At 34.0% G+C, this 23,038-nt stretch overlaps 1 protein-coding gene across 9 annotated transcripts in view; it reads left to right on the forward strand.

The window, feature by feature from the left end:
* The window catches only part of ANKRD17 (ankyrin repeat domain 17), a 155,420-nt gene extending 133,099 nt beyond the window's left edge, over window positions 1-22,321 (forward strand). For 8 of the 9 annotated variants that reach the window (XM_072748795.1, XM_072748796.1, XM_072748799.1 and 5 more), the window contains 10 exons: window positions 1,471-1,642; window positions 3,007-3,454; window positions 3,953-4,108; window positions 6,113-6,262; window positions 7,603-9,239; window positions 13,265-13,462; window positions 19,324-19,572; window positions 20,077-20,255; window positions 20,663-20,827; window positions 21,719-22,321. In XM_072748795.1, the coding sequence (XP_072604896.1) occupies window positions 1,471-1,642; window positions 3,007-3,454; window positions 3,953-4,108; window positions 6,113-6,262; window positions 7,603-9,239; window positions 13,265-13,462; window positions 19,324-19,572; window positions 20,077-20,255; window positions 20,663-20,827; window positions 21,719-21,778 (3,414 nt within the window). In that variant the 3' untranslated portion in view covers window positions 21,779-22,321. Of the gene's footprint in view, window positions 1-1,470; window positions 1,643-3,006; window positions 3,455-3,952; window positions 4,109-6,112; window positions 6,263-7,602; window positions 9,240-12,609; window positions 12,858-13,264; window positions 13,463-19,323; window positions 19,573-20,076; window positions 20,256-20,662; window positions 20,828-21,718 lie in introns of those variants that run through there. The other variant, XM_072748797.1, reaches the window with a different exon arrangement.
* Window positions 22,322-23,038: the final 717 nt, after the last annotated feature.

The following is a 23,038-nucleotide window of genomic DNA, read 5'->3' on the forward strand; positions in this document are numbered from 1 at the left end:
TAGCAAAACTCTCTAGGGTGACCTTGCAGACAATTTTTAGATCTTTAACTTCCTGTTTGTATTCTTTCCAGAAATCCCTCTGCCTGAGAAAGCACCAGTGTTCTACAGATTCTCCTTAATTATTTCCCTTTTCAGGAACAAAAGATTTATCCTTCACCCAAGAGAATATAATTATGGTACACTGCCCCAGGGTGTAAAAACTTTCCAGGTGTACAAAACCTTTTAGGTACCTGACGGGTAATTTGAAAAGGCAAGAATGTCTAGCAAAAGCAGAAAACTTAAAAGATGAAATGACGTCTAATTTGTCTTTTGACCTTATATTTGAGCTCTGGTTTCATTGGTTAGGATATTGTGACGTTTTCCATAAACTAAGTGTCATCGTTTTAATGCATGTATTTGAAATACACAGGTGATACACAGAACACTAGATTATGGGAAGGGAGTACATGGATTGAAAACGTCTTTTAAAAAACTGGAAAACAAAGAGTTTGAAGATAATTTTTATCACTTTATGAATCAAAGAAGAAAATTTAATGTGAACATCACTTATTAAGAGATGTTATACTTTTAAAGTTATTCTTAATTTTTTGACTATTAAAGTAACCATTTTCACAAATAGAAACAATGAACAGTTATATTAAATAAAGTTGAAAGCCACTATCTTCCTGCTACCTTCTTCCAGTCCCATTCTAGAGTACTCAATAGCTTTGATTTGTATCCTCTTCAGTTTTTTCCTCAATTTCTACAAATAAAGCCATAAAAAGGGTTCCCTTCCCAATAAGTGGGATCATTGGTCTGCAATGTATATTCTTTTCTTCTAGCCAGTATAATTTGGGAGCAGAATACCAAGTATATAACACTTGTAATAGCTGTCTAGTATTTTGTGAGTGTATACTTCTGTTACCTTTTTCCCCCTACCCTTGGCATTGCTGGATTTACCTTGTTCCCATTTATTGCCATTATAATCAGTTTTACAGTGGAAATTTTTTTATTACAGTCTTTTTATAGAATAAATTGTTAGGATAAGCAGCTTAAGATTTTCATAGGAAGTTTTCGAATTACCTTTCCTAAAATGTAAATATTTATACCCACAGTGGTCTAGGAAGGAACTAATTTTCCCAAACTTTTGTTGATATATCTTTCTTAGTTTTGCAAAATTAATGAACAGAACATGGTAACTTATCTTTACTTATATTTCTTCTTTATTTATATTTCTTCTTAAGTGATTACAAACCTATGTATCATTCACCCATTTTAAAGTTAGATTGGTTTTTATCATTAATTTGATCTCGACATATAAAAATATTATTTTCTCTTTACAGTGACTTGATTATGATCTTGATCAAACAATAAACTGAACTAGATGATTTGGGATTTTGTAGTATTTTAGTTCCCTTATGATAAAATGACCATTATGTGAAAACTTTTTTTTTTTTACAAGGTAAATCTGTTTTATTGATCCTTTAACAGTTAAGAGAAGAAAGCCGAAGGCTGGCTTTGGCTGCCAAAAGAGAAAAAAGAAAGGAGAAGAGACGAAAGAAAAAGGAAGAACAAAGAAGAAAACTAGAAGAAATTGAAGCCAAAAATAAAGAGAACTTTGAACTCCAAGCTGCTCAAGAAAAAGAAAAGCATAAAGTTGAAGGTATTTTCTCTAAGTTACCATCTAATTTGATTCATGTAATATATTCAGAATTATATTTCCTTAAATATCAAAAAGTTAAGGTAAAAGTAGATTTCTAAATCATTAAGCCCTTGTAATATTTATATGCTATTTTCATTTATTGACTTCTCCCTCGCTTTTTATTTTGAAGAATTTCAAAGCTACATGGGGATCCCTGGGTGGCTCGGTAGTTTGGTGCCTGCCTTTGGCCCAGGGCGGGATCCTGGAGTCCCAGGATCGAGTTCCGCGTCGGGCTCCCGCATGGAGCCTGCTTCTCCCTCTGCCTGTGTCTCTGCCTCTCTCTCTCTCTATCTATCATGAATAAATAAAAAATAAAATCTTAAAAAAAAAAGAAAAGAATTTCAAAGCTACAGACAAGTTGAAAGAATAATAAAATGAACACCTGAATACCCTCCATGTAGATTTTTAAAATAAACATTTTACCGTGTTTGCTTTATATTTTCTCTCTCAGTATATATGCATATTTTCCTCTAAGCTGTCTGAAAGTAAGTTGTAGATATCCTGACATTGCACCTACAAAACTTCCAACATATATCCTAGGAATGACATTTGCTTGCATAATCACAATACCATTTGTAATACCTTAGAAATTGAGCAATTCCATAATATCATTTATTATCGTAACCACATTTATATTTTTTTCTCAAAATGAAGGAATTATTTTAACTAGGTTCTAACTAAAGGATTATTTCATATGAAAATTTTATGAGGAGAAACCACTGCCATTAAACCACCAAGTGTGTGTGTGTGTGTGTGTGTGTGTGTGTGTGTGTGTGTGTGATTCCCCGCTCCTTCAGCCTTTTATTTTGAAAAATCTCCAAACTACTAAAAAACCTTATGGATTAGTATAGTGAATACCTTTCTGTCACCTAGATTCTTGTAACATTTTGGCTCATTAGTTCATTTTTTTTCTTCTTTTTGAACATATTTCATGTAAGTTGGACACCCCATGCAGAATGACTACTAAATACTTAACTATGTATTTCTCAGAAAAACATTATTTATGTAACCATAATAACATTATTACACCCATGAAATATAATAATTACATAATATGTAATATACAGTTCATATTTCCCAAATTGTCCCCAAAATGTTTTTTATAACTGCCTACTATTGTTTAGGATTTAGGCACAGAGAGGAGAAATAGATGCCATATCCATCTCATTTCTAATGAATGCTGGAATGATTGATGACTTTGCATAGTTATCCAGTAGGTGCAAAGTAACTCCTGACTATTGTTCTTCAAGTGCTTAAAGCTAAATATATTCTAAAAATGCTTAGAAGTTACTAATTTGGTATTGCTGGCATTGCTACTTTTACAGATGAGCCTGAAGTCTTGACAGAGCCTCCAAGTGCCACAACTACTACTACCATAGGTATATCTGCAACCTGGACAACTTTGGCAGGTTCCCATGGTAAAAGAAATAACACCATAACTACAACCAGTTCAAAGAGGAAAAACAGGAAAAATAAAATTACTCCAGAAAATGTTCAGATTATATTTGATGATCCACTACCAATCTCATATAGTCAGCCAGAGAAGGTAAACGGCGAGTCCAAGAGCAGCAGTACCAGCGAGAGTGGGGACAGTGATAACATGAGGATTTCCAGCTGCAGTGATGAAAGTAGTAACAGCAACAGCAGCCGAAAGAGTGACAATCATTCACCTGCAGTGGTAACCACCACTATGACCAGCAAGAAACAGCCTTCAGTTCTGGTGACATTTCCAAAGGAGGAGAGAAAATCTGTTTCTGGCAAGGCTTCAATAAAGTTAGTTCCAATTTTCATTTTTATTATTTATAGTATCAAGATGAGATTCCTTGCTGATGAACTTTTTTTAGTAAGGCAAGCAAATAAGCAATTGGCAAAATAAGGGTTTGTCTTTGTGCTAAAGAAGTCACCATTTCACTTTAGTTGAAGAATAAGCAAAATAGCTGAAGTTTGTGTTAATGAAAGATAAAATTATTTTTACTACGTAACTTCTTTATTTTGGTTGTTAAATTTTAGCCCACAAAAAGTATTGATTATGGTTTCTCAGGATTATTGTTATAATTCAACTCTACTGATTTTGACCTCTCAATAGTATTTTCTTAAAAATTGGCTCTTCGTGGTATAATAATATTGAAAAGTGAAAAATAAGTTCCTTGTTTGTTTACCATATTTATCCCAACAATAAATAAAAGAATAAAATTATGTAACAAATTGCCTCTGTCATTTAAAATTCTTCATTTGTTCTATATCTAATGTATTTTCCTCCCTCTGTTAAAGATTGTCAGAAACGGTCAATGAAGTAACCAGTAATTCTCTGTCTACTTGCACAAAATCTGGCCCATCTCCCCTTTCCTCTCCAAATGGGAAGTTAACAGTAGCAAGTCCTAAGCGTGGACAAAAGAGGGAAGAAGGATGGAAGGAAGTTGTAAGAAGGTGAGTGTTCAATTCTTTAATTGTTTTTCTCATTCTTTTTATGTGAAGTATTGTTTACCTTACTGTTAGATTCTTCTAACTATGCCAAAGGTTGCAAACAAACTGATGGTCCAAGGCCAAATCTAGCCAACAGAGATAGCTTACACCATATTTTAGATGGGGAAACAAACAAACTTCAATACTTTTAAAATTAGGAGATTTTACATGAAAAGTACCTAGACTTTACAAAAAAATTACATGGATGATTGTCATACCTGCTTGACCCCCAGGTATTGCTGTTTGGTAGAGAACTAATTTAAGTTCTTTAAGTTAATAATAGATTGTGTCTTAATCAACTTTGTAATATCACAGCCCAGTATGTGGTATCTTTTACATACTTGTAAATATCTGAAGAATGAATAAGTATTGGTTTTAAACTATTCTTGTCTTTAAGCCACGGGATGCCTTTATTTTAAGGATTTTAGGACTGTAATATTTGATTATATTTTGCTTGAGATTTTTTTGAATTATATATATCAAAAGTAAAACAATATCTCAGAAACTAAGAGGTGGTAAGATACCACAGAAGATCTATTTTCAGTTTTTGATAACCTGTTTTAAAGAACTTTGTGGAAATTTCAATAAAAAAATTAAGCTCTTGATTATTTGAAATAAGAGCTATAATAAACCAAACTTATGACTTCTATTAATCCCAAAATGCACTGTACATTTTTTTGTATTTTTAACCAAAGTCTCCCCCTACCACGATCTCTATCTTCATTTGTCTCTCTCTCTCATATTCATTCACATATACATACACTCATTCATGTATAAACACTGTTGAACTAACTGAAATCGATCATAACATTAGAGCATTATCTATACAAAAGTAAGATAATTCAGTTATTCTGCATGTATTTTATATTGTGGTATACTAAGAAATTTCATAACTATTTTGAAGATAATGATCACTGACTGATTATTTTGCCCTTTGGAGAGAAAGGAATTATCAAGTAACTTAGTTATGTACATAAAAGGGCAGGGGTCATACCTTTTAAAATATACAGCATTTTAATTTAATATTTAATCTCCCATTCTGAATAAATAATTTACTTGGCCAATAAAGCATGGTTGGCTCATTCTCTAAATTTATTGATATTTATACTATATTTCTATTAGAGACATTCTTTAATTAAGGCTGGTCAGAAATATATATGTAACTTTTCTGAATTGTGAATATTTAGAATTGTAAAGCATTTTGCAAGTGTTAGACAGGTTTTGCTTTTTTGTTTTTTTGTTTTGTTTTGTTTTGTTTTTTAGGTTTTGCTTTTTTGAAATTCCAGCAGGGTCATCTTTTTCCTCACATGATTAAACATCCTTTAGCAAGTTTCCATGTTTGTGGATAATTAATACCTCTAAAAGAAAGCAAGGAAACAATGCACTTTTAATAACCTTTCAGTTATATATTAGAGAATAAAAAGAATCTGAGTCAAACACCCAGAAGTGCCCACAAGAAGCCTTTCTTTTTTCTTCAGGCTGGATTAGGTGCCCCAACCAGTGTGTCTTTATGATACCCTATTAGAGCACTTGTGGTGTGGTGTTGTGGTTTTCCTACTTGGTGTCTACATAGTTAATACATGTGGGCAGGAACCTACGTTTATCTTATTTGCCATTAGTATTTGCATTAACACAGTGCATGTCTACATAGTATGTGCTTTATAGATACTAATGAAAGATGAATGTCAAAAAACAACAAACCGTCTTTGGTTTGTTTTTTTTGGAACAAAAAAACATAGTTTTTTGGAAGCTATCGTAAAGCACTTGCTCACGCACTTTCACTCTGTCTCTCTCCTGTCACTCTTAGATGCCTTTTATCACTTAGAGTAAGAAGAGAGGAGGCTGATTCAACAATAATCTATTCTGTATTCAAAGAAGTATATTTTAGTAAGCCTCTCTCCTTATATTTTAATTATAACCACTGATACTAATGATAAATCTCAATTTATCTTTGTAACTTTTAAACAGGTCAAAGAAAGTATCTGTTCCGTCAACTGTGATATCCAGAGTGATTGGAAGAGGAGGCTGTAATATTAATGCTATTCGAGAGTTCACTGGTGCACACATAGATATTGATAAGCAGAAAGACAAGACAGGAGACCGGATAATAACTATAAGGCAAAACTTTGTCTCTTATGTTTTCTCTTTGTGTTTTATTATACTATGTCTTAATGAAATACAAGCATTTGAGTTTTCAGTGGAACTTTGAGTTTAATAGCCTACTTTTTAAAATGGGAATTTGATTAGTATTAGAGAAGATAACCTTTACAAATTTTTCTCGTAATTCCTGTGCCCTTATGAAATATTTCAAAGGGCTTTAAAGGAATTTTTCTTTTGTGTGTGTGTGTGTGTGTGTGTGTGTGTGTGTGACAGAGGTTTAGATAATCTTTTCCTTACATAAACTGTTCATATGGCATTCTTAAAATTTTATTCTGAGACTTTTTAAGAATGAATAGGTTTCTTAACCATTTTAAGCAAAGGGTTTCCCTTTTTCCTCTTATAATAGCTTTTGAGATTTATTATTCTGGGATTGTATCCTTAGAATATGAATTCAGTCATAGATATAAATCTAAAGTGGATATTTATCTTCTATTGATTATGTCTGTATCTGAATACCCTTAAAATAGAGATACGATATTCTAACAAGTCATTAAGTTTGGTTGTGAGATGCAGATGACCCATTGCAGGTCTGATAGTTATATATCCTTCCTAGAAGGAGACAGCCATCTCTATTTTGTACTTACCTTCCTCTCCTATCTTATTTTTCCCTTTCCTGGGATAGGTGGGTAGTCACAACCTGCCTTATCTAGAGAAGAGGGAAGCAGATACCCTTTATGAATAATTTCCCTTTAGTGTTTCCATAAGGCTTTCCTTACAATCAAATATTTTCCTGAAGATCTAACACTAGGTTTTGACCTTATGGCCATTGTTAGCATCATTAAGATTCCTCTCTCACTTTGAGACATCTTTCCAGAGGAATTATAGGAATCATTATAGTAATAGAAATCAGTCATAGATGGGGCCATTTTAGGTACCAGGATTTAAAATAAAATACTGTTTTCTTACTCTTGTTGTTGTTTTTCTTTGTCTACATGTATTTGCTTTTAACATTGATCAACTATTTAACTTTACAGTGCCATTATGGATTACACAGGCTTTTAAGTACAGTGGATTCTCTAACTGTAATGTATTTTATAGTAGGAAAATGACTTCTTAGTCTAAGGAAACAAAAGTAAAATGCATTTTTAAAAAGTCATTTACTGTCCCATTGAAAAATATAGTGGCATGTCAGGAGAGTTTATTGCTTTGCAGAATATTTCAAGAGTAGTCAGACAATTTACTGCTTAACATTTATTATTCTCTGTATGTATGTGTACACATACACGAATTAATTTAGGCTTAACCTATTAAAAAGTAGAGGAAATTGGGCCTAATTTGTTTTTTTGGTCAATTTATAGGGGTGGCACTGAATCAACAAGACAAGCAACTCAGTTAATCAATGCTCTGATCAAGGATCCAGACAAAGAAATTGATGAACTTATTCCAAAGAATCGTTTGAAAAGCTCCTCAGCAAATTCCAAAATAGGGTCATCAGCACCTACCACCACTGCTGCTAACAGTTCCTTAATGGGAATTAAAATGACAACTGTAGCTCTGTCATCAACATCTCAAACTGCCACAGCACTCACTGTGCCTGCAATTTCTTCTGCATCTACTCATAAAACCATTAAGAACCCAGTGAATAATGTGAGGCCTGGTTTTCCAGTTTCTCTTCCATTAGCATATCCTCCTCCACAGTTTGCACATGCTTTGCTTGCTGCTCAGACTTTCCAGCAGATCCGTCCACCAAGGTTGCCCATGACCCACTTTGGAGGTACTTTTCCACCAGCTCAATCCACTTGGGGTCCTTTTCCTGTCAGGCCTTTGAGCCCTGCCAGAGCTACTAACTCGCCTAAGCCTCACATGGTGCCTCGCCATAGCAATCAGAATAGCAGTGGTTCTCAGGTGAATTCAGCAGGTTCTTTAACTTCAAGTCCAACAACTACAACCAGTTCATCAGCTTCAACGGTGCCTGGTACATCTACAAATGGCAGTCCAAGTTCACCTTCTGTCAGAAGGCAGCTTTTTGTCACAGTTGTGAAGACATCCAATGCCACCACCACAACAGTCACAACCACAGCAAGCAACAACAGCACTGCACCCACAAATGCCACATATCCTATGCCTACTGCCAAAGAACACTACCCAGTATCATCCCCATCTTCCCCATCACCACCAGCCCAGTCAGGAGGGGTTTCTAGAAACAGCCCTTTGGATTGTGGAACAGCATCTCCAAATAAAGGGGCATCTTCCTCTGAACAGGAAGCAGGTAGTCCACCAGTAGTAGAAACAACAAACAGTAGACTTTCAAACAGCAGCAGTTCTTCTGGGAGTTCATCAGTTCATTCTAATCAGCAACAACCTCCGGGATCTGTTTCTCAGGAGCCAAGACCACCTCTTCAGCAGTCTCAGGTTCCTCCCCCGGAAGTTAGAATGACTGTTCCTCCTTTAGCAACAACAAGTTCTGCTCCAGTGGCGGTGCCTTCTACTGCCCCAGTAACTTACCCTATGCCTCAGACACAAATGGGATGCTCCCAGCCTGCTCCTAAAATGGAAACCCCTGCTATCAGACCACCCTCTCATGGCACAACTGCCCCTCACAAGAATCCAGCTCCAGTGCAAAATTCATCTGTCGCAGTCCTCAGTGTCAATCACATTAAAAGACCTCACAGTGTTCCCTCTTCTGTCCAGCTACCTTCAACCTTAAGTACACAAAGTGCTTGTCAAAATTCAGTACATCCAGCAAATAAGCCTATTGCTCCCAATTTCAGTACCCCCTTACCATTTGGGCCCTTTAGCACATTGTTTGAAAACAGCCCTACTTCTGCTCATGCCTTCTGGGGAGGATCTGTTGTTTCATCTCAGTCAACACCAGAATCTATGCTATCAGGAAAGTCCTCATATTTGCCAAATTCAGATCCTTTACATCAGTCTGATACTTCCAAAGCTCCAGGTTTTAGACCACCATTACAGAGACCCACTCCAAGTCCCTCAGGTGAGTTTGTATTTTCTCACATTCTGCAACTCTTCACTTACAAGTGATATGTAAACTTTTGGTCATTTTCTAATATTTTTATTCTATGACTGGGCCAAATAGAGATTGTTGTATTCAGTTAAGTTAAATGCTGTTGAGTATTAGATGTGTCGAGTATGACATTAAAAAAAAAAAAACAAAACTTTTTAGAAGCCACAGTGGATTTTATCTTGAATTTCCCATCAATATCAGGTGTATTTTTCTCTCTCAAAATAAAAGTTTCTTATGTTTTAATTTAATAAGATAATGCCATGGAAAGTTTGTTTTGGTTTAAAAAACAAAACTTTTTAAAATTTGATTTCATTTCTGTTTTTAAAATAATGAGAAAAATATAGAGCCACAGAGTTTTAATAAGGTAGCTACTAATCATATGTGCTATTTAAATTAAAATTAGGTAAAATAGAAATTTCTCTCAGTCAAGCTGGACATATTTTTAAAAATTTGTTTTCTAGTTTTATTGCAATAATATTGACATCACTTACATAGGTTTAAGGTGTACAGCATAATGATTTGACTTATACATATTGTAAAATGATTACCGTAATAAGTTTAATTACCATCCATCATCATATAGCTACAAGAAGAAAAAAGGAAAAAACTTATATTTCTTTGTGATGAGAACTCTTAGGGTTTTACTCTGTCTTAAAAACTTTCATATATGTCACGCAGCAGTGTTAACTATAGTCATCATGTTGTATATTACATCTCTAATACTTATTTACTCTATAACTGGAACTTTAAACCTTTTGATCATCCTCCTTCAATTTCCCTTCCTTCTACTCCCCACCTCCTATAACCACAAATCTGATCTCTTTTTCTATGAATTTGTTTTTAGATTCCACATCTGTGAGATCATACAATATTTGTCTCTCTCTGTCTGACTTATTTCACTTACCATGATGCCCTCAGGGTCCATCCATGTTGTTGCACATGGCAGGATTTCCTTGCTTTTTACGGCTGAATAATATTCCTCTGTGTGTGGGTATGTGCATGCATGTACATGTGCATCACAACATCTTTATTCATTCTTCTGGGTAATGGACACTTCAGTTGTTTCCATGTCCTTGGCTTTTGTAATAATGCTACTATGAACATGGGAATGCAGATATCTTTTGAGTTAGTATTTTTGTTACCTTTGGTTATATTTTTTTTTTAAATTTTTTTTTTTAAAAATTTTTTTTATTTATTTATGATAGTCATACAGAGAGAAAGAGAGAGGCAGAGACACAGGCAGAGGGAGAAGCAGGCTCCATGCGCCGGGAGCCTGATGTGGGATTCGATCCCGGGTCTCCAGGATCGCGCCCTGGGCCAAAGGCAGGCGCCAAACCGCTGCGCCACCCAGGGATCCCACCTTTGGTTATATTTTGAGAAGTGGAATTGTTGGATCATATATAGCAGTCCTATTTTTAATTTTTTGAGGACTCGCCATACTGTTTTCTATAGCGGCTTTTAAGCAGGTCATATTTCAAGCACTTAATAAACATAAATGTCTAGCGGCTACCATAAAGGACAGTACAGATATCAGATATATCTGTTATAGCAAGTTCTGTTGGACAATACTGATACTTAGAGAGGATGTAAAGATCTCTTGGTTTGGATAAGTGATTTTTTTTTAACTGTTTATTTTGAAATATTTTTCTATTTATGGAAGAGTCTATAATTACACCATCTTCCCCTAATACAAATATTTTATATAACCCTTTATTTATTAAAACTATATAATTATTAAAACTATATTTATTAAAACTATATTTATTAAAACTATATAACCCTTTATTTATTAATATTGGTACAGTATAATTAACTAAGTTAGACTATAGACTTTATTCAGATTTCACCAGTTTTTCCAGTAATGTTCTTTTTCTGTTGCAGTGTTCAATCCAGGATACCAAGTTGCATATAGAGCTATGTGTTTTAATATGATCATTTCAAATAGTTAAAGATAAGCCATGCCAGAGATAGACAAACTATCGTCCATGGGCCAAATATGGCCTGCTGCCTGTCTTTACATTTGTAACTTTTTAAAATTGAGATTCAATAATAGTGTAAGATGCTTTAATGATTTAAAAAAAATTTTAAATAGTATGTGACATAAAAAATAGGAAATTAAAATTAAAACCAGTGTTCATAAGTAAAGTTTTATTGGAACACAGCCATGCCCATTCATTTACATGTCGTGTTGTAGCTACTTTCATGCTGTAATGATAGTCTGAAATGCTATTCAGCCTTTTGCAGAAAGGTTGCCAACCTGATCTGTGTTACTGAAGAGATGACATCCTGGGACTAAAAATTTCTAAATTTAATGGGAACTGAATGTTATTTTTGCCTATTTCTATGACATATGAATACAATGTAATAAACATGGTCAGTAAATATTTCTTTACCTGGTGTTAATTGAAATATTTGTGTACTTTCAAAATAACATTTCTCTTGAGTACCAAAATGTTTGAATAAATATAATTTAATTTTAAGTGTAATATGCTAATGCATTGGAAATGTTTTTATATTTCATTTTTATCATAGTTGAAATTGAAAATATTTCACTTTTCAAAAAATATGAAATCTTAGGTGCTGTGTGAGAAAGACTAAAATTAAGATTCAGAGAAAAAAGAAATAAATTGTACCTTTATGGAAAGGTATAGAGAAAGGGCCAGCTCTGTAAGAGAGGTGAGATTTTGGGGAGTGTGCACTTGATTTAGAGCCAAAATTAGCATTGAAGTTTAATTGTAGAGTCCATTGGAGGAGACTACGACTCACTTCAGGTCAACAAAACAGGCATGTTTGCCTTTACAACTCTATCACTATTACTACACTCAAGAAAATTAACATTAATTCAGCAATACCACCTAATATTCAGTACCATCATCTCAAATATATCCATTATGCCTGTGTGTTTCTTTTTTTTACTTTTGATTCAAGATTCAATCAGGGTTCACACATTGCTTTTGGTTATTGTGTCTCTGTGGTCTCTTCCCTGTCTAAAATATCTCACTACCTTCCTTTGTTTTTCTTGACATTGAATCCTTTGAAGAGTCCAGTTGTTCTGAAGAAATGTCCCACATTTTAAATTAGATTCATCTGTTTCCTAAGTCCATGATTACATTCAGATGAAACATTTTTGGCAGGAACATCGGATGGGTGATGTTTTGAACCTCACACTGCATTACATCAGGAGGCACTTAATGAAGATTGTTTCATTATTAACTATGTAAAAAAAAAAAAAAGAATGGCCACTTAGTTAAACTGCTAATCATCTTACCTCTTCATTGTAGAAGTGTAGCCATGTTTTTCCCTCTTAATTTTTTTTAAGACTTTTTTTTCTTTTTAATAGCTGCACTTCTAGGTTCTCAGAAAAGTACAGAGGAAATTGAGAGAAAAGTAGAGATTTCCCAAATAAAGGGAACAGGTATAGCATCTTCTGTTATCAGCATTCCTCACCAGAGGGGTACATGTGTTAGAATTGATGACCTATATTAACATATCATTATCATCCAGAGTCCATAGTTTACATTCGTGTTTACTCTTGGTATTATACTTCTGTGGGTTTGAACAAATGCCTAATGACATGCATCCACCAGTGTAGTATCATACAGAGTTTTTTCAGTGTCTTAAAACTGTCTGTGCTTGGCCTAATTATCCCTCTCTCCCCTTGAGTTTTTTAAAGATAAATTTTGATGTAATTCCTTGGCCATTAATCCTTTTAAATTCCAATGTTGATATTAAATCTCCATGTACTCTATAACAACTATTAAAATATCAGATAAGAAAATTAAATATAAAAATAAATTTCCTTGATAATTGTTCCTTTTTTATAGTTACCTTTATAGAGGGGGAAATGATGAGTCAATAGTCTGGAAGAATAAGCAAGGAGACTTTTTTTAAGCAATCTAAAATATTTGGGGGTATTAGGGACTTCTTGGAATTTTAGGTTTTTAAAATTTTTTTTCTTCTACAGGCAACTATTATAAATTATCTTTTAATTGTAGGTATTGTCAATATGGACTCGCCATATGGTTCTGTAACACCTTCTTCTACACATTTGGGAAACTTTGCCTCAAATCTTTCAGGAGGTCAAATGTATGGACCTGGGGCACCCCTTGGAGGAGCACCCACAGCTGCTAACTTTAACAGACAGCATTTTTCCCCACTTAGTTTGTTGACTCCATGTTCATCAGCATCGAATGGTGAGTATTATACATTGTAATTCCATTAAGAAGAGTTTGTATATATGTTTCTTTAAAAGCAAAAGGTTTTAAGGGGGAAAATAGAAAGTAAAAGATGATTTAAGAGCTTTGAATAAGTCTTGAATATATCAAGACTAATGAAATGGGAACAGAGGAGCAAACATTGTTGTAAATAGCAAATGATTAAAAAGTTTAAAATCAATAATTATAAATAATTTATTATAAATAACTTATAAAGTCAATAATTTTTGAGTGATTATACCTGCTTAATTTTTTCTTAGACTCCTCTTAAAATTAATTTTTATCCATAAATATGTAACAGAGCTGAATCAGTGTCTTCTGAGTATGTTGAGCTGAAACTAAACCATGTAGGAATAAATCTATTCCTTAAGATATCTACATATATGTGATTCATATTCACCTATTTATATATAAAAATAAGGATAGTTTTTGGTTTTCATGTTTATGAAAAAATAGGAATTGGGAGAAAAGGGAATCGACTGCTCATTGGAAAATGTTAACCTAAAATTTTTTGGTAATCTTTAAAATAGAAGGGATTCTTAGAAGCAGAGAATGTTTTTAAGCATAGTAAAAACATACTTATTGATATTAATGCTTATTTATTTAGATATCATGTTTATTGCTTTAATATACTTATTACTTTTATTACTTTTTTCGGAAATAAACTCCAAAATTTTTGGATGAAATGCACAAAGTATAATAGGTTGTTTTGCCCTATAAGTTCAGTGTGTGGGCTTTTCATTGTTTTTTTTTAATTTTTTTAATTTTTTTTATTTGTTTGGATGTATGTTCATTTAACTGTTACTGTTGAAAAACATTGTGCTTTTTGTAACAATGCAACCAATATAGTTTAGGTTTTCTAATACACTGCTAAGGGATACAAAATGTCATTGAAGTCATTAAAATTTTCATTGATACATTCCCACTTTTTTGTTAAGAAGCATCTATATTCCTTTCAATTGATAATTCCTTAGGATTGCCAATGTTTTAAACATTTTGCTCCATTTTATTCTCTTTGCTTTTTTTATTGTTGAACCATTTGAAAATAAGATTCAGATATAACACTTAAGAACTAAAAACTTTAGTGTACATCTTAAAAATTAGGGACATTTTGGGGTGGCTGGGTAGCTTAGTCAGTTAAGCCTTTGGCTCAGATCATGATCCCGGAGTGCCAAGATTGAGCCCTATGTCGAGCTTCTTGCTCAATGGGGAACCTGCTTCTGCCTCTGCTCCTCACCCCGCCTGTGCTCTCTCTCTCTCTCTCTCTCTCTCAAGTAAATAAAATCTTTAAAAAAAATAAGGACATTTTCTTGCTCAGCCACAATATTATTATCAAATACCTAATGTAAATATTAATTAGTAATATCATGTGATCTGCAGTCCCTATTCAAATATCCCCAGTTGTCCTAAAACCTTTTTTTTTTTTTTTAAGATTTTTTTTCTACCTTTGAACCAGGAATCCCTTAATGTAAACATATTACAGGGCTAAGTTAAAAAATAATAATTTTAAACTTTTGAGAATAATACAAAGAATTCTATATTTTTCTCAAATTCACCAATGTTAACATATTGCCACATTCCTTGGGCCCAACAGTCGTATTTCTGGGGGGCTGTTTGTGTGTGTGTGTGTGTGTGTGTGTGTGTGTGTGTGTGTGTAGATGGGTAGAATTTTTTTCCCATACCATTTTAGAGTTAGTTGCAGATATCCAGCTACTTTCCCCTGAATACTCTAAATGATAATATTTCTTAAAAACAAGAAAACTTTCTTCCATAGCTATGGTACAATTAGCATTCAGCTAATTTTACATTAGACAATATTATCTGATAGTCCATATTCACATTTCACCAAGTGTCCTAATAACACATTTATTATTTCCTCTCATCCAAGGTTCAAATCAAGATCAAAATTACATTCAATTCCATATCTTTTTAATGTCAGATAATCTGGAACGGTCTTTTAAGCCTTCCTTGTCTTTCTAAGAAAGACTTTATTAAAGATTATGAGGCAGTGGTTTGGTAAAATTCTCTTTAATTTGTTTTTCTGATATTTCTTCATAAATAAATTTAGGTTATGTGTTTTTGACAGGAATATAGTATATAGCCAGTGTTATATCCTTCTCTCAAAACATTCATTATATTGCATAATATGTTTCTTTGTACCAATATTGGTGCTGTTAACTTTGATCATTTGGTTAAGATCCTGTATGCTAGGTTTCTGTATTGTCAATTTAATCACTTTTCCCTTTGTAATTAATAAGAAGTCAGGAGTTTCTTTGGACTGTGTTATTATTCCTCATCAGACTTTGAGGCAAAGTGTCAGGGAATGGGGGAAGAAGTAGCACTTGTTGAGTAAAAATAATAGGTTTGCTTTTGTATAAGGACAACTCACTCATACATGTAGAAGGAATTGTAATTAGAGTCATTGTTTTGCTATTGTTAAAGTGATTGATGTAGGCAAGACTTTCACCTTTACCTTGAATATGGAATTTTTAGCTAGTCTACATTTTCCTCACTTAATGTAAATCTTAATACTGTTACTTTTTAATGACCTTTTAGTTTGTTTTGTCAGACTTTCAACTCTTCTTGAGGTAATTTGTTTACGTGAGTGTACCTTTGTATTTTCATTTATTGTAGTCTTTCAAAATTTTGTTCTCAGTATTTATCCAGATACTTTTCTTAAAAGTTGCCATTCTGAATGCCTTTGTAGAACTAACTGCAGAAGCATGTGACTTATTTTTCATAATGTATTTGTCTGGTTTTATGTACTTGAACAGGTTCTGTCATATTTCTCCATATAGTCCGTCCTCTTCTCACTCCCTCTCCTTTAGAACATGAGGATATGATATTAGGACCCTGCAAATTAAGTTGGGATATGGGAGACACAGGACCCTTCCTTTAAAAATTTTTTTAGAAAGCAAAAAAAAATCCTTTCTTGAGGCCTCAGACAATAGATTGGTGATACCCAAGAACCTTCTGCATATAAAGGCTGGGCAGAGATCACCTGAGCTCTTACTCCACTCAGAATGCTAAAATCTATTCCTACCAGCACTCAAACAGCTCATGCATTGGTTACTGATCACTAGCTGTGATCTGTGAGTTTCAGTCCTTAGCAGATTTAGTTAATGGGGCATTTTGACATTCGGTCTTAGAAAACTGTTGTCCGATCAAAAAACAGTAAAAACATAATTTTGAAAGGAAGAAACTTCATGACCCATGATGCATGAGTGTTTGTATCTACATGTACATGAGTGTGGGTAGCTGAAATAATAGATTTACTCTTGACTGGTCTTGTGTTTGCTTTGCTTCTATTGTCCCTTTCCTGCTCAACTTGGAATCTGTTCTCAAAAGTTTCTTAGTGGTGTGTGAGGTTTTATCCTGGAATGAGACTTCAGCCATATTTTTGAGAATTCATAGGGCCACTATTGCTCCAGCTTCTTCAGACATTTTTGCAGATCCCTTGCAATTACCCACACATAGGCAGAACTTTCCTGGTTTCAATTGCTTTTCTCAGATTGGCCTTCTCTGCTTTTCTTTGAGTACCTTTGACTATTTTGTTTTCCTATTCTATTCTTAGGTCTGGAGAATTGCTTCTTTCCACACAGATGCTAATACCACTGAGGTCTTGATAGCTGTTGGTGATTTGTTCCCATTCACTTGGATCTTTCCATATGTTTGGATACTTTTAGTTTGGGTATAGATGTTATCCATGGGTATTTGGCTTTGCTAACTTGGTAGCTTGTTTTTATGGAAGGATTTGGCTTGTTTTTAATGGAAGGATTTGGGAAGAATCAAAATTTGTGCTGCTACACCTACCTCCATCTTAGAATTCTTTCTTTTAAGGTGAATTTTAAAATATTTGTAACTGCTAAAGACACATATATGGCTTTTCTCTTTTCTTTTGATTTGTTGAAAATAATATTGTCAAGAAATGCTAATGTATCCCTAACTACAGAAGATATATTTTAATTTTTCATTAGAAACTAACAGTTCAAGGCACCTGGGTGGTTCAGTTGGTTAAGCTGCTGCCTTGGGCTCAGATCATGATCTCAGGGTCCTGGGATCGAGCTTCACATGGGGCTCCCTGCTCAGCGGGGAGTCTACTTCTTCTTCTACCCCTACCCACTTCTAATGCGCATACATGCTCTTTCTCTCAAATAACTAAATAAAACCATTAAAAAAACAAACAGTTCTTAGTTTACTTGTACAGATAAGCTCATACGTTTCATGTTTTGTTCCCAATAATATCTACATCCTTATAATAATAATTTATAAAGTGCTTTCACATTCTTTTTTTAGTTAATCATATTACTACAATCCATGAGAAAAGTGTTACTATTGATTTAGACAAAATGGACTTCTGCAAGTACTAGTAAGATGAAATTGATCTCTGCAGAACTTTCCAAATCTATATGATTTTAAAATATATATTGCAAACCTTTTTTTAAACATTTTCATGCTACTACTATTAATGAATTTTTCTTTGTCTTCCAAATTCCCTGAAAAGTACCTTGGGAAGTAGAGGCACTGTGCTTGGGACGCCCGGGTGGCTCAGTGGTTGAGTGCCTGCCTTTGGCCCAGGACGTGATCCTGAAGACCTGGGACCAATTCCCACATCAGGCTCCCTGCATGGAGCCTGCTTCTTTCTCTGCCTATGTCTCTGCCTCTCTCTCTCTCTCTCTCTCTCTCTCTCTCTGTCTCTCTCATGAATAAATAAATAAAATCTTAAAAAAAAAAAAGAGGCACTGTGCTTCTGTATATGTGTACGTGTGTGTGGACAGGTTGATTGATTTTTGCATATTTATTAGCAAATAAGTCCCTGAATCCCTTTGAAGGAATGTAGACACACATACACATACACACACTCATACACACACACATACACACACAGACAACGTATATGTGAAATGATGATTAAATGGAAAAATATTATTAAGTGATTATCCCTAGAGTAGAGCATCTAGGGCATACAGTCAGGCATTTATGAGTAAATTGTAGATATACAAGTAATTCTTGACTGTTAGGCTTCAGGCTCCACCATTTACACCCTATTTAAATTTAAATGTGCCTCATATTTAAACTTTTCACACGAAGTACAATTTGGGTTCTTATTTTTATTTCTCTCTAGTGCATGAAGAAATTGAATCACTAAAAAATACTCCCAAATTGACTATATTAAGAACTCACCTTATTTTGATAGGTAAAGCTTAAATTGTCATTTTGAAAACCTTGTTCTGTGAAATACCCATGTGATACGATAAAACAAGGTTGGGCAATGACACATAGTGCTCTGTTGGTATTTTATCGGCATATTAAGGTTCTGTGAGGTTCTGATTTAAAGAAATTTCTTTTTTCTCAAGTTAGATTTTCCATATTTATTGGCTACCTGAATCCCTTTGTTTCATACTAGCATACCAAGGGACACTTCTTCTCAAGAAATAGTTTGGAAACTGCCAGTATAGGCATGATTTTCCCCACCTCTATTTTGTTGTTTAGCCTTTTTAATTTAAACATTGTCTTCTCATTGCTCTGGTGTTTTACTTAGTGTCAAGCATTTATTTAAATAGTAATTAGTTTAATAGGTTATAATACATGTGTAATTAGACATCTTCACATTTTGATATCACAGAACTAAATGGAAAAATTGTGAATCAAATTAAGAAATGATTTTGAAGTCATGGAACTTAACCTAACTTTAATATGCATAATTTTAAGCATTATTCTCATATTTCACTTTTCCTCAGAGAACACCTATTTAAAGTGTCCTCAGAATGTAAGATTTAGTTTTAGAAAATTATATCCTCTATAGATGACCTGTATATTTCAAAATATTTTTTCTCTAGATTCTCCTGCACAGTCTGTATCCTCTGGAGTTCGTGCACCGTCTCCTGCCCCATCATCAGTACCTTTAGGGTCAGAAAAGCCCAGCAATGTCTCTCAGGACAGAAAAGTTCCAGTCCCTATTGGGACGGAACGTTCTGCACGTATCAGGCAAACTGGAACTTCAGCTCCATCTGTTATTGGGAGTAATTTATCTACATCAGTAGGGCATAGCGGCATCTGGTCCTTTGAAGGGATTGGTGGCAATCAAGGTAAGACATGCTATCCTGCCTACTAGAAATTAAGTATATGCATTTAACTAAAATATTGTAAGTAATATTTAACAGTCATTCTTAAAAGATCTGTATTCATATCTCTTAGTTTTCACTAATCAGTTTTAAGAGTTCAGGCCATTTTTTGTAATGTGATCTCCTGTTGAATTTTTAATTGTTTGTTTTCTGAAAATTATCTAATGCAAGTTTATTCCTTCTTTCATTTCATCATATTAAGGAGATGCTAATTTTCCTATTGGACTCTTTATCTTACCTTGGCTTTTTTTCTTTTTAAAACAATATTTAGGTTATTTTATTAGACTACTATATCACTACCTACACACAAGGGAAATACTGCAGTAAATATATAAAATCAGTATTATTCTGAAGGAATGTACAATTCAATGTGGAAAATTCTAGATAGAAATACACAAATTATTTTGCTATCTTCTGGTTTTAAAGATCACTAGCTATCTTTTTTTTTGCCTGGTTATTTTCCCTTAGACAAAGTAGACTGGTGTAACCCTGGTATGGGAAATCCTATGATTCATAGGCCAATGTCCGATCCAGGAGTGTTTTCACAGCATCAAGCAATGGAGCGAGAGAATACAGGAATTGTAACTCCTTCTGGTACATTCCATCAGCATGTTCCTGCAGGATACATGGACTTTCCTAAAGTTGGGGTAATGGTGACTTAAATGGTGACTTTCATATTTCTGAATGTTTTTCTTATTATTAGCTTCATTTTACTTACAGGTGGGTGAGTACTTGTGAAATGATTTGCAGGCTTTAGCCTGTAATTGTAGGCCAAAATCTGGCTAAAATAGAAATATTGGTATATTGGAATATTTATATTGTGGGATATGTATATCCCACTTGTTTAGAGAAATGTTTTTTGGCCAAATATTTTGGCTATAGTAGGCCAAAAGAAAAAAGAAATCACATCATGGAAAATAATTTTTAGATAACCTAGATAATATACTTTTCAAAATAAGATGCAGTTTCAAATAGTTTCAGTTATATTGGAAAAAGTAAGCAGTGACTTGGAGATATAACTATGTGCATAATTTTTGTTTTCTCCTCTTTTAAGGGTATGCCTTTCTCTGTGTATGGGAATGCAATGATTCCTCCAGTAGCACCTATTCCTGATGGTGCTGGAGGACCCATATTTAATGGCCCTCATGCTGCAGACCCCTCTTGGAACTCCCTGATAAAGATGGTTTCAAGCTCCACAGAAAATAATGGCCCTCAAACGGTAAGTCTGATCATTCAGTGAACATTTCTTTAGTGTTTTTGAGATGCCAAGACAAATAAGACACAGATAAATCATGGTAATGAGGAAGTATGGTGAATATAGGTAGTTGAGGAAATTTAGTATAGCTGAAATACAACAGAAGGATATGGAAAATAGTACCAAAGGTAGTGGTTGGAGCTAAAATTATAAAAGGTATATTTCATTGGGACCAGATGGTAAGTAAAAAATATTTTAAATTACAAAGTGTAATTTTATACATCAGAATTTACTAGTGCTGTTAAAGGGGCCATCTAGGGGTTATTTATTATTAGTAGTATTATAAATGTCAGAATGCCAAAAACTCACAGAAATGCTTAGTATATTTTAGCTTATTTTGGTGTCTGTTTAATATCTTTGCTTTCCCTTTAGTCATCAGTCTATATGTGTTCAGGTAATGGTTTTTAAAAAGCAATGTTAAGGGCAGCTCCGGTGGCTCAGCAGTTTAGCGCCGCCTTCAGCCCAGGGCATGATCCTGGAGACCTGGGATCGAGTCCCATGTCAGGCTCCCTGCATGGAGCCTGCTTCTCCCTCTGCCTGTGTCTCTGCCTCTCTCTCTCTCTCTGTCTCTCTCTCTCTCTCTGTCTCTCATGAATGAATGAATGAATGAATGAATGAATAAATAAATAAATGAATGATGATAAATCAGATCCTGTTTGAGAAATAAGCAAATCAGGAAAACAAAAGTGACTTATCTTTGTTTTTCTTCATTGTTGCTAAGTATGTTGCAAATTGAATGAGATTTAGCTATTTTAGCTCATAGGTATTAAGAGCACTTCCTTAGGTTTTAAGAGTTTTAATCAAATATATGGTACATGTATAATACTTAATAAAACATATACTCTGTATTCGTAGGTGTGGACTGGACCCTGGGCACCTCATATGAACAGTGTGCATATGAACCAGCTTGGCTGATGAGGATCAGCTTGTTAGCCTGCAGATTCCTTTTCATTCAGAGGAAATCACAAGTGGCCGAAAAAAATTTATGCTCCCAAATCATTCTACTGATGTGCTTGACTGAAGTGTGTAGGCTTTTTGCAGAAGAAGTTACTAACTGACCTATTTTCTGTGAACATTTGTGACTGCCCATTCCCCACCATCATCCGTTTTACCTTAGTTAGCATTTTTCTTATCATTTTTCTTTTTTTCTTTCCCTCTTGCCCTTTGGACATAACTTTCTGTTGAAGCTGTTCTTTGGCTGGTTGGTTTTAGTACTGTAAACTGCTTTTGAGCAAACACGGAAATTTAGCAAAATTATGTAAACTTGATCCTGAAGTTTTAGAATGGCAAATAAATGTACAATTGTTTACATAACAGAAAAGGCTAAGCAGAAAGTAAATTTCAATATGTCAGTATAGAGGCTCTACTTTATGTAGACTTAAATTAATGTGAGATATGTACCTTCATATTCAGAAATCTGGATGTTTCCTTCATACATTAAACTATTAATAAGCATAACTTTTCTGCTTGTGTAATTTAAGTATAAAGTAAAATAATGGGCATTATCAGTGGATGTTTCCTGAGGTTGGCTTTTAAAATACTCATCTCGCTCTCCTTTGAGTTTGTTTGCAGCAGGGCACATATAGAAGAAATTTGTCACTTTTCCATGTCTTTATATTACCTTGTCACACTTTTAAAACTAATACACACTTCTCTCTTCACTCTTCTCTTCTCATCTTTACCGCTAATATCAGTAAAATTCTATTGCTGATCGTGAAATAATTTTATAAAGATTTTTATTGTAATGGCTGCTACAGAGAAGTGGAGCACCTTCGTCATCACCTGTGGTTCTTCTAACCATAAGATGTTTTAGTCTTTCTGAGAATATAAAAAGCCAGCACTGGTTCCCAGTCACCATAATACAAGCTCAATATACTGTTTATTATTTAAAAATTCAATGTACTATTTTATATTGGATAATATTGATTCATAACATTGGCTTTCCAGTCATCAAGAGTCAACATAAAAATTCCAATTTTCAGTAATTTAGTGGGAAGTATCTTTTTTTTTTTTCCTAATTTTAAAGGCTTCTTATTCTCTACACTTGTATATTATCAGTGAAAGGGATCAACAGCTAACTTGGGACAAGTAATAAGGAAATTTTGCATTTGTCATTAAGATAATTTATGGTATACATGAATACACAGAATACAAATACCATCTTCATTTAACCTG

Source organism: Vulpes vulpes, chromosome 2 (genome assembly GCF_048418805.1).
Source record: "Vulpes vulpes isolate BD-2025 chromosome 2, VulVul3, whole genome shotgun sequence".
In the NCBI taxonomy this organism is placed as follows: Eukaryota; Metazoa; Chordata; class Mammalia; order Carnivora; family Canidae; genus Vulpes; species Vulpes vulpes.